Raw genomic sequence first — 13,099 nt, forward strand, 5'->3', positions numbered from 1 at the left:
GCTGTGCTGGGTTTCTCTTGGTACTTCCATAGACCTCAGCCCTTATCAACTAATCTGTTTTAAAATCATAGAGAAAAGTGTTTAATGTCACCTCATTTGCATTCAAGGACCCCTCTAGCTAGTTTCCTTTGAACTCCCTCCGTTTGAAAACAGATTTGAGGTGTATGAAGACTAAAAAGTTAACACCCCGAAGTACATCCACTCCACAAGAGGGATGTAACTCTGCAACCACCCAAAAACTATTTTCATCTTTATGAAAATGTAATCTTAACTTTATCTAAGATGATAGATCTACTACCAAATCTTGGCTACCTAACATTGTGTAACATAGTTTTACCTAACATAGTGCTGCCTTTGAAATTCATTGCAGGTAGCCTAGCGGTTAAGATCGTTGAGCCAGTAACCGAAAGGCTGTTCTGCCCTTGAGCAAGGCAATTAACCCCCAACAACAACTGCTCCCCGGGAGCCGATGACGTGGACGTCGATCAAGGAAGCCCCCCGCACCGCTCTGATTCAGAGGGGTTGGGATAAATGCGGAAGACACATTTCAGTTGAATGCATTCAGTTGTACAACTGACTAGGTATCCCCTTTCCCTTTCCCAAGTTTTGGCAATGTTAAATTTGTGATCTAGGCCTATAGCTTCACATACATCTCTGCTACATGTGTGAGGTTGAATGTGTGGGACCACACCGTAACATATAAAAAGATCTATGACAACCATGTCAAATAAACTAATGCTGTGAATTAAGTTGTCCAAGCTGACAGTCACATGTCCCCAGGCCACCAGCCGCTCAGTCAGGTTGTGATAAAAGGGGCAATATCGGATTAAAACAAAACAAAGCAGGCACCCACTACGTTTTTGGTAAACAGCTGAGAGATGGGGTAAAACAAGTTTATAGTTTGGGTTCCGAAGGGGTAAGCAAATTGAACAAAGCTTATGATCATTAAGGAATTTACAAGTTATATTCTTCAGTCCAAAAAGATATGTACCAATCCAAGATTGCCCCTTTAAGTCCAGTACTGGAGCTGCAGGTTTTTTTTGTAATCATTACCGCCCCACTTCAATCCCCTGGTCATAACATAATTCCCCCAAATGCTTCAACATAACATAATTGATGCAACACTTCCGCCTCTCCCTCTCTCTGAGACATCCCATATGTGACATCTATCTTTCAATTCACTGTAAAAAAGTAATCATTTTTACTCTCTCTCTCCCACTCCTTGACATGTATCACTTCTCAGATGCCAGATGTTTTTGAAAGTCTAATCATGCCGTGAATTCACATTTTCTCTCTGTCATACCGCCTGGACAATGTCAAAAAGCATCAGCCGTGACTTTTTCCCTGCTAGATTTAGATTCTGATTGAAGTGGATTAGCGTGTAATATCATTCCAGACAGAGAAACCACAAGGAATTTTCCTCACTGTCTTTCCTTTACATTCCTAGTACTCCATCTCAATCTCTCAGCTTTCCACTGCAAGATACTAGCGCCCCAGTCAAGGACCATACATAAGCTAAATTGGATCAAACACCACTACTAGCCCGCCATAGCACCCATCTATAAGGGCTGGTAACCACAAGTATTTGAGAGCAATATCATTCATAGACTGTCATACTGTCTGCTATGAGTAATCTTCCTTTCAGTGATAATTCATCATGTTAGATGAAGATGAAGATGCCTAAGGCTGTGTCCCAAATAGCACTGAATTCCCTATTTAGTGCACTATTGAGCCCATAGGCCTATAGGATAAGAGCTTCCCAAAGCTGATTTTAGCTTTATTTATTTATGGACAAAGAATGTATCATCACCTTTCATCAATTCCCATATGGCTCTGATCAAAAGTAGTGCACTATATAGGGAATAGGATGCCATTTGGGACGCAGATATAACGCTCTCACCACCAGTGTCCGTGTGAGGTTAGATAAAGAGATAAATGAGAGAGAGGAAGTCCTCCAGTGCCCACTAGGTTAAACAAGACTCACATTGATAATGTTAGACCAAAGACAACATTACTGCCGCTCCCACTTAGCCTCTCCATTTCTCTCTCCTTCTCTTTCCGTCTCTCTTTCCCCCACTCACCCTCTCTCTTTACCAGTCTTTTACCCTCTACCCCCTCTTTCCCTCTCCCTCCCGCTCTCTGAATGCTGTCAGAATAAGCCAGAAGCTGTAGCTGCTTAAAAACCGGCCTCCCGAGTGGCGCAGCGGTCTAAGGCACTGTATCATCCGGGTTAGGGGAGGGTTTGGCCTGATTGTTTTCAGATCAGGCTGACCACTTCAGAGGGTGGTCAGGGACGCATTGCATGCAGATTTCTCCTCAGTCTAGACACAATCAGGCTACTGAAAGCGCACACAGTGGGCGAAGTCATCAGGACCGAGGCACCTTTTCATTATAACGTTGGAGGAAATACGTTCCTAGCGTGTGAGGAACGTGTTTGCTGTCCTCATAAATTCTAGCCAGCTAGCTAATATTTAGAAAAACTATTTTTTGTTTGGCTAGAGTTATACTAACCCATTTGCAATCCCTTTGGTGTTGCTTGCTACCTACAGAGGTTAGCTGGCTAGTTAGCTACTGCCATCAGTTGTTGTTGTGTTATTTAGCCTATTCCACTGTTTGCATACTGGCATTTGAATATAGCGCGGGAATAGGGAATCCGGACACACTGTGGGCACAGTAGACACATTTAAATGTAGGTGTATGACGCGTTCGGAATTCCATGATCAGAACTCTATGATCAGAATACTAAAGCTGCATGAACTGTCAAGTCTAGATACTGCCAGAATGCTTTCTCCAGACTCCCGAGTGGCGCAGTGGTCTAAGGCATTGCATCGCAGTGCCAGCTGTGCCACTAGAGATCCTGGTTCGAGTCTAGGCTCTGTCGCAGCCGGCCGTGACCGGGAGACCCATGGGCGGCGCACAATTGGTCCAGCGTCGTCCAAGGTAGGGGAGGGTTTGGACGGCAGGGATGTGGGTTTGTTTCCCACGGGGGGCCAGTATGAAAAAATAAATAAATAAATAAAATAAACATGTATGCATTCACTAACTGTAAGTCCCTCTGGATAAGAGCGTCTGCTAAATGACTAAAAATGTTTTTAAAAAATATTGATATTGCAATTCCTACCAGCAGCACAAGTATGCTAATGATATACAGCTGAAGTCGGAAGTTTACGTACACCTTAGCCAAATACATTTAAACTCATATTTTTCACAATTCCTGACATTTAATCATAGTAAAAATTCCCTTTCTTAGGTCAGTTAGGATCACCATTCATTTTAAGAATGTGAAATGTCAGAATAATAGTAGAGAGAATGATTAATTTCAGCTTTTATTTATTTCATTACATTCCCAGTGGGTCAGAAGTTTACATACACTCAATTAGTATTTGGTAGCATTGCCTTTAAATTGTTTAACTTGGGTCAAACGTTTCGGGTAGCCTTCCACAAGCTTCCCACAATCGGCTGGGTGAATTTTGGCCCATTCCTCCTGACAGAGCTGGTGTAACTGAGTCAGGTTTGTAGGTCTCCTTGCTCGCACACGCTTTTTCAGTTCTGCCCACACATTTTCTATAGGATTGAGGTCAGGGCTTTGTGATGGCCATTCCAATACCTTGACTTTGTTGTCCTTAAGCCATTATGCCACAACTTTGGAAGTATGCTTGGGGTCATTGTCCATTTGGAAGACCCATTTGCGACCAAGCTTTAAGTTCCTGACTGATGTCTTGAGATGTTGCTTCAATATATCCACATAATTTTCCTTCCTCATGATGCCATCTATTTTGTGAAGTGCACCAGTCCCTCCTGCAGCAAAGCACCCTCACAGCATGATGCTGCCACCCCCGTGCTTCACGGTTGGGATGGTATTCTTCGGATTGCAAGCCACCCCCTTTTTCCACCAAACAAAACGATGGTCATTATGGCCAAACTGTTCTATTTTTGTTTCATCATACCAGAGGACATTTCTCCAAAAAGTACGATCTTTGTCCCCATGTGCAGCTGCAAAACATAGTCTGGCTTTTTTATGGTGGTTTTGGAGCAGTGGCTTCATCCTTGCTGAGTGGCCTTTCAGGTTATGTCGATATAGGACTTGTTTTACTGTGGATATAGATATTTTTGTAGCTGTTTCCTCCAGCATCTTCACAAGGTCCTTTGCTGTAGTTCTGGGATTGATTTGCACTTTTCGCACCAAAGTACGTTCATCTCTAGGAGACAGAATGCGTCTCCTTCCTGAGCGGTATGACGGCTGCGTGGTCCCATGGTGTTTATACAGTGAGGGAAAAAAGTATTTGATCCCCTGCTGATTTTGTACGTTTGACAACTGACAAAGAAATGATTAGTCTATAATTGTAATGGTAGGTTTATTTGAACAGTGAGAGACAGAATAGCAACAAAAAAATCCAGAAAAACGCATGTCAAAATTGTTATAAATTGATTTGCATTTTAATGAGGGAAATAAGTATTTGACCCCCTCTCAATCAGGAAGATTTCTGGCTCCCAGGTGTCTTTTATACAGGTAACGATCTGAGATTAGGAGCACACTCTTAAAGGGAGTGCTCCTAATCTCAGCTTGTTACCTGTATAAAATACACCTGTCCACAGAAGCAATCAATCAATCAGATTCCAAACTCTCCACCATGGCCAAGACCAAAGAGCTCTCCAAGGATGTCAGGGACAAGATTGTAGACCTACACAAGGCTGGAATGGGCTACAAGACCATGGCCAAGCAGCTTGGTGAGAAGGTGACAACAGTTGGTGCAATTATTCGAAAATGGAAGAAACACAAAAGAACTGTCAATCTCCCTCGGCCTGGGGCTCCATGCAAGATCTCACCTCGTGGAGTTGCAATGATCATGAAAACGGTGAGGAATCAGCCCAGAACTACACGGGAGGATCTTGTCAATGATCTCAAGGCAGCTGGGACCATTGTCCCCAAGAAAACAATTGGTAACACACTACGCCGTGAAGGACTGAAATCCTGCAGCGCCCGCAAGGTCCCCCTGCTCAAGAAAGCACATATACATGCCCGTCTGAAGTTTGCCAAGGAACATCTGAATGATTCAGAGGAGAACTGGGTGAAAGTGTTGTGGTCAGATGAGACCAAAATCGAGCTCTTTGGCATCAACTCAACTCGCCCTGTTTGGAGGAGGAGGAATGCTGCCTATGACCCCAAGAACACCATCCCCACCGTCAAACATGGAGGTGGAAACATTATGCTTTGGGGTTGTTTTTCTGCTAAGGGGACAGGACAACTTCACCGCATCGAAGGGACGATGGACGGGGCCATGTACCGTCAAATCTTGGGTGAGAACCTCCTTCCCTCAGCCAGGGCATTGAAAATGGGTCGTGGATGGGTATTCCAGCATGACAATGACCCAAAACACACGGCCAAGGCAACAAAGGAGTGGCTCAAGAAGAAGCACATTAAGGTCCTGGAGTGGCCTAGCCAGTCTCCAGACCTTAATCCCATAGAAAATCTGTGGAGGGAGCTGAAGGTTCGAGTTGCCAAACGTCAGCCTCGAATCCTTAATGACTTGGAGAAGATCTGCAAAGAGGAGTGGGACAAAATCCCTCCTGAGACGTGTGCAAACCTGGTGGCCAACTACAAGATACGTCTGACCTCTGTGATTGCCAACAAGGGTTTTTTCCACCAAGTACTAAGTCATGTTTTGCAGAGGGGTCAAATACTTATTTCCCTCATTAAAATGCAAATCAATAAATAACATTTTTGACATGTGTTTTTCTGGATTTTTTTGTTGTTATTCTGTCTCTCACTGTTCAAATAAACGTACCATTAAAATTATAGACTGATCATTTCTTTGTCAGTGGACAAATGTACAAAATCAACAGGGGATCAAATACTTTTTTCCCCCACTGTACTTGCGTACAATTGTTTGTACAGATGAACGTGGTACCTTCAGGCGTTTGGAAATTACTCCCAAGGATGAACCAGACTTGTGGAGGTCTACCATTTTTTTCTGAGGGCTTGGATGATTTCTTTTGATTTTCCCATGATGTCAAGCAAAGAGGCACTGAGTTTGAAGGTAGGCCTTGAAATACATCCAGAGGTACACCTCCAATTGACTCAAATGATGTCAATTAGCCTATCAGAAGCTTCTAAAGCCATGACATAATTTTCTTGAATTTTCCAAGCTGTTTATAGGCACAGTCAACTTAGTGTATGTAAAGTTCAGACACACTGGAATTGTGATACAGTGAATTATAAGTGAAATAATCTGTCTGTAAACAATTACTTGTGTCATGCACAAAGTAGATGTCCTACCCGACTTGCCAAAACTATAGTTTGTTAACAAGAAATTTGTGGAGTGGATGAAAAACTCGTTTTAATGACTCCAACCTAAGCGTATGTAAACTTCCGACTTCAACTGTAGGAAGGGGTGCTCTTTGTACATAACATCTGTTTACCTGAGCCAGAGTGAATAGACAGACACACAGACACTGGCCAGCAGTACTAAGCAGGCCAGAATATCTGTTGGCGAGAGACTCAGTCCTTATGTCTATCAGTGAGAGACTAAGGTCTGTGTCCCAAATGGCACCCTTTCCACTACTTTTGACCAGCGCTATATAGTGGACTATATAGGGAATAGGGTGTCATTTGGGACTATACACAGTGTACAAAACATTAAGAACACCTTCCTAATATTGAGTTGTATCCTCCCCTCCTCCTTTATAGCTCAACACCTACAGAAATAATGAGCTATAGGGAATCCAGTGACAGCTAGACTACAGTACACTACGGCAGGTGGAGAAGGACACACTGAACTGCAATGGAATCCCTATGGGTCGTCACAAAGGCTGCAATCCAGGCTGACTACATTGCAGACGCATGCCATATCTCACAACGCATGGATAGGTGCATCGTCTGCAATGTAGAACTCAACCATAGACTGCAAAACGTCATTCCATTAGGAATGGGAACTGTTAGATTAATTTGTATTTTAAGAATAATGACTAAAGGATTTCACCCCAAATACAGTATAAATGTGTGAACGGTGTTAGAGTTATAATGTAGTGGCAACCCACTAACAGAGGGGGGCGGGACTAAACATTCCAGGGTGAAGGGGACTGAGAAAACGGGTTAAAAAAAGCCTCCTAAAGGTGGGCGGAGCAAAGTGCCTTTGTGTGTCAAGGGGTATAAAACAGGAGTGTATGGGTTTTGGCGCCAGAGCGCTCCATGAATAAAAATTCAGATCAATCTTGCTGGTTGTGGACCTTGAATCATTTATGATTAAAACCAGAGCCTTACAACCTCTGGTAATGATTCAAGCTTAGGTTGAATTAGAGATAGAAATTCTCATTGACAGGAACCCTTCCAGAATGATGTTAATGGTTCTGTGGTGTTCTCAAACATTGATTATTGGTTGATTATAGTCTGGACCAGGCCTTTGTTTTCCTCCTGGGGGATTCTAGAATACTTTTATTTTCTCAAGTTGTTAGATACAAACGGAGGGACAACTAATTTCACTAATTCACTCTCCCTGCCAAATAGTGACTGTTGGAATAACGGATGGGTTCAATCAAGGCATTCTTCAATGCTGGTTCAGTGGGTTCTTAAAGCATCGAGCAGAGTTTTGGCACTGAAAAGTACCTCTCAAAGGGCATTTGAAACAAACTACTTAAAACAATGTGGCACCTGCCTAAAGTTCAGATTCAAAGTGTATCCTCCCGACTACCCAATAAAAAAACTCAGAGATTGGGAGAGCAAGAAAGTGTCTAAAAGCAAACAGAGCATACATATTAAAACAAGCACCACCACACAACTGGAGCAACCATCCATCTGCTTTGTGTCAAAGACAAAAAGCATTCTTGAACACATGCCATCTCCTAACTTGCCCAGCAAATAATAATAATGTATTTCACAGCCATGAAAGCAAAAAAGAACGGGCACCAACACCACTTTCTAGACCTTACCGGTTTCCTGCAATATTTGTTGATTTTCCATCAACACCGTAGCTCTCATTCACAAAGGGTACTCCACACACTCAGCTTCATATGATCACAGTACTCATTAGCCAAAGCTATCCATGGGTTAGCATCACGTATCTTCTCCCAGCTTTTCACACAACTGTAGTTAGAGCAAGACACCACTTTGCCAATGAACACCACACTTGATCATCACAAAGCAAATGGGGGCGGGGCAGCGGCTAGAGCAGGGCAGGGAGGGGCTCACTGCCCCCCTGCACGGTCTGGGATAGTGGGATACTGACCCTGCTTCTCCAGGGGGGGCTGCTGCCAGACGAGCTCCGATCCACCTGATCCAAACTCACAGGACCGCCTCACCACAGGACCAGGACCTGAGTTCCCATTCTCTACTGTGACTGGGGCCGGCAGGCCCAGGAGAGCTGGGGCCTTCCTAGTGTTCCTCTTCAGAGAGAGGTGAGCAATGGGCCCTGCGTGTGAGGAGGAGGAGGAGGGGAAAACCAGAACCATAAATCCAGACTACGACAACCACACAGGGCCAAACCAAGTCACTACTGTAGCCAGATGGAGGGAAGACACTCTGCAGGGTCTCTCTGCAAGAGGCATCAGCCATATGGAGGGAAAATATCATCTGCGTTTCAAATGGCACCCTATTGCCTTTATAGTGCACTACTTTTGACTGGCTCTGGTCAAAATTAGTGAACTATATATGAAATAGGGTGCAATAATTTGAGACTCACCCATAGATGAGGGTGGGGGCAAGGGGCATGGAGAAAAGCAACTTATCTACACGGGCAGGCAGAACCACACTGATGGGAAGGGAGGGAGGGAGAGGGGGATGAAGGGAAGCCTTTTAAAAGCCAACACACACACACGGGAACTGGTTTGTTTTGGCCTCAAATTGGAGCCAAGAGGAAAACAGATCCGTAACCTTCACACACAGAGGAAAGGATATCCTCCTCTGAAATACACACCTAGCAGAGAGAGAGTACTAGACTAGAAAACACTCCAGCCAGTCAGTCTGTGAGTATCTGTGAGATACACACACACAAACATCATGCTATGTTGTGACAACAAAAAGCTATTTGATTGTCATGGAAACACCTCTGAAAACCAAGTATTTAGAGAGTTACTCATAATGTGTTTGAGAAATCTAATACACAACTATACAGTTTAATTGAATTAAATGTAACTGTCAGAACAAATGGATGCTGACAATGTTTGAATTGATGGATTGTCAAAATAATCTAGTGATTGATTGACTAACTCTTAACTGTCTTACTGACAGGCTGTCATAGTACACATCAGGAATGTAAGTGGTGTGCCATTACATGTCACCTACACTCAGGGGCACAACTTTTGTTTTAGAAGTGGGGGGGGGACAAAACTGCAATTTCAGAATGAAAGTGAAAGTTGAGCCCATGCCTATACTTAATAACTTTGATACATGATATCACATTTCCTAGTTCAGTGAAAGTCTACATCTACCACGGCACAAGTCCCCAGTTCTTCCAGTGCGGCTTCAAAGTGCCTCCATTTAAGAGTATGGTTAAAGGTAGCAGAAGGACGGACTGGCACAAACAGCATTAGATAAACATCACATCTCAGTGTTCAAAATGTCTCTTCACTGAGTAGAAGAAGCCAATCAGCAGTTGGTTACTAGCAGTGTCTGCGACCCAACTGTCACTGCACCCTTCCCCAACATTATACACTACTTCACAGACCGTCTACTAGCTGTGTCTACCTGGCGAGAGGCTCCGTGTGGGGTCTGTTCTGTGCTTTGTCTCTGATAGCCTTCAAACTTGTGTCAGCAGCATGAAAACAGACCAGCCACTAGAACAGTTTACACAGACAACAGTGGAGAATAGCACTTCATAGTTTATAGCTCTTCTATCTGTTCTGCCATGAGTATGGTTGTTTTGTTATTTTGTCCTTCAATTGACATGCATTATGCAGTGACTACAACTAAGGGGTTAACTAGGTCTATGGTACAGAAGATAAGAAACCAAAGTGAGAGCTTCTCTTCGGGGGGTGGGGGGTGCATGCAAGTAAAAAGAAAGGAAATATTTCCACACTGGAAGCATTGCAGGCTAGTGTTCTGTTTGGTGTTTGGGCTGCATGCCTTAGGGGCTGGAACATTAAAGGGAGGTACAGGATAGGTGAGGGGTGACGTCAGCAGCACACACACATAAATACACACACCTGAGTGTACACGCACACAAACACGTGCACACATACACACCGTGGGGGTGTTGATAGAGAAAGCCAACAACAGAGATGCAGTGCCTTCAGATAAGTATTCACACCCCTTGACCTTTTCCACATTTTGTTGTGTTACAGCCTGAATTTATATTTATTAAATTGAGATTTTTTATCACTGGCCTACACACAATACCCCATAATGTCAAAATGGAATTATGTTTTTAGAAATGTTTACAAATTAATTACAAATGAAAAGCTGAAATGTCTTGAGTCAATAAGTATTCAACCCCTTTGTTACGACGAAAAAAAATGCTTAACAAGTCACATAAGTTGCATGGACACACTGTGTGCAATAATAGTGTTTAACATGATTTTTGAATGACTACCTCGTCTCTGTACACCACACATACAATTATCTGTAAGGTCCCTCAATCGAGCAGTACATTTCAAACACAGATTCAACCACAAAGACCAGGGAGGTTTTCCAATGCCTCGCAAAGAAGGGCACCTATTGGTAGGTGTAAACATTTAAAAAGCAGACATTTGAATATCCCTTTGAGCATGGTGAAGTTATTAATTACACTTTGGAGGGTATATTAATATACCCAGTCACTACAAAGATACAGATGTCCTTCCTAACTCAGTTGCCGGAGAGGAAGAAAACTGCTCAGGGATTTCACCATGAGGCCAATGGTGACTTTACAACAGTTACAGAGTTTAATGGCTGTGATAGGAGATAACTGAGGATGGATCAACAACATTGTAGTTACTTCACAATACTAACCTAAATGACAGTGAAAAGAATGAAGCCTGTACAGAATAAAACTATTCCAAAACATGCATCCTGTTTGCAATAAAGCACTAAAGTAAAACTGCAAAGAATATGGCAAATAAATGAACTTTATGTCCAGAATATAAAGTGTTATTGTTTGGGACAAATCCAACACAATACATCACTGTGTACCACTCATCCTATTTTCAAGCATGGTGGTGGCTGCATCATTTTATGGGTATGCGTGTCATCGGCAAGGACTATGGAGTTTTTTTGGATGAAAAGAAACAGAATAGAGCTAAGCAGAGGCAATATCCTAGAGGAAAGCCTGGTACAGTCAACTGACACTGGGAGACAAATTCACCATTCAGCAGGACAATACCTTAAAATACAAGGCTAAATCTATACTGGAGTAGCTTACCAAGACAACATTGAATGTTCCTATGTGGCCTAGTTACAGTTTTGATTAAATCGGCTTGAAAATCTATGGTAAGACTTGAAAATGGCTGTCTAGCAATGATTAACAACCAACTTGACAGCACTTGAAGAATTTTTAAAGAATAATGTGCAAATATTGTACAATCCAAGTGTGAAAAGCTCTTAGAGACTTACCCAGAAAGACTCACAGCTGTAATCGCTGCCAAAGGTGATTCTAACATGTATTGACTCAGGAGTGTGAATACTTATGTAAATGAGATATTTCTGTATTTCATTTTCAATAAATTTGCAAACATGTTTTCACTTTGTCATTATGGGTTATTGTGTGTAGATGGGTGAGAAAATAAATACATTTGATCCATTTTGAATTCAAGTTGTAACAACAAAATGAGGAATAAGTCAAGGGGTATGAATACTTTCTGCAGGCACCGTAGGTAAGACAAACACCCACTAACACACAGAGGTAGATATAAGTAAGGTTATAGTTGAAGGGTGGGTTTGTTTACCTGACTTACCGAGGTGTGTCTGACCCATGACGTCTGCTAGCCGGCTGGCCGCCCCGCTCCCTCCACTCTGCGTGGAGGAGGAGGAGGTGGTGGAGGAGGTGGTGGAGCCGTGGATGGCCCGGCTGATCCAGTTCTCCATGTTGATGCTGCCCTGGCTGGAGGTGGGCGTGCCCTCACCCTGCATGGAGCCCTCACCCTCCGAGCCTGACGACGTGTCTGGAGAGAGGGGAGAGAGGAGGAGAGAGGGGAGAGAGGAGCAGAGAGGAAGAGGGGGTTTACGACAGCAGGGAAACACACACAAATGAACAGACATACATACATATGCACACACACACACCTGCATGTCACTGTCGGACATTTGCACAACAAATAGAGACTAAACTCCGTCATGGCCCTGAGGGAATGTCCCCTCCCCCCTAACATACACACTCCACACCTGATTCAGAGGGGTTGACACATTTCGGTTGAATGCATTCAGTTGTGTAACTGTCTAGCTATCCTCTTTCCCTTCCCCCTCCTCCCCACCTATAGGCTACAGGTGTGTCCACAGAAGGCATGCCAATCAGAGAGTTGACAGACACCTGATCCTGACAATGAGGGGGAGAATTGCTTCCTTCCACAGTATCAGAATCAGACTGTAGGAGCACTACAGCCCCCACAGTCCCCACCGCCCCCACAGCCCCTACAGCCCCTACAGTCCCCACAGCCCCCACCACCCCCACAGTCCCCACAGCCCCTACAGCCCCCACCACCCCCACAGTCCCCACAGCCCCTACAGCCCCCACCCGCCCCTACAGTCCCCACAGCCCCCACAGTCCCCACAGCCCCTACAGCCCCAACAGCCCCTACAGCCCCCCACCGCCCCCACCGTCCCCACAGCCCCTACAGTCCCCACAGACCCCACAGTCCCCACCGCCCCTACAGCCCCCCACAGCCCCCACAGCCCCTACAGCCCCCACCGCCCCTACAGTCCCCACCGCCCCTACAGTCCCCACAGTCCCCACCGCCCCCACAGCCCCTACAGCCCCCACCGCCCCTACAGTTCCCACAGCCCCCACAGCCCCTACAGTCCCCACAGCCCCTACAGCCCCCACAGCAGCCCCCACAGTTCCCACAGCCCCTACAGCCCCCACAGCCCCCACCGCCCCTACAGTCCCCCACAGCCCCTACCGCCCCCACAGCCCCCACAGCCCCCACCGCCCCTACAGTCCCCCACAGCCCCTACAGCACTACAGCCCCCACAGCC

At 44.7% G+C, this 13,099-nt stretch overlaps 1 protein-coding gene across 6 annotated transcripts in view; it reads right to left on the bottom strand.

The window, feature by feature from the left end:
* LOC121580881 (disco-interacting protein 2 homolog C-like) overlaps positions 1 to 13,099 on the bottom strand; it is a 227,888-nt gene that overhangs the window by 68,244 nt on the left and 146,545 nt on the right. For 4 of the 6 annotated variants that reach the window (XM_041896005.2, XM_041896004.2, XM_041896006.2 and 1 more), the window contains exon 5: positions 11,854 to 12,069. In XM_041896005.2, coding sequence (XP_041751939.2) covers positions 11,854 to 12,069 — 216 coding nt within the window. The remainder of the gene's footprint in view (positions 1 to 11,853; positions 12,070 to 13,099) is intronic. The other 2 variants (XM_041896007.2, XM_041896003.2) reach the window with 1 other exon arrangement.

The sequence above is a fragment of the Coregonus clupeaformis genome, chromosome 14 (assembly GCF_020615455.1).
Source record: "Coregonus clupeaformis isolate EN_2021a chromosome 14, ASM2061545v1, whole genome shotgun sequence".
Classification (NCBI taxonomy): Eukaryota; Metazoa; Chordata; class Actinopteri; order Salmoniformes; family Salmonidae; genus Coregonus; species Coregonus clupeaformis.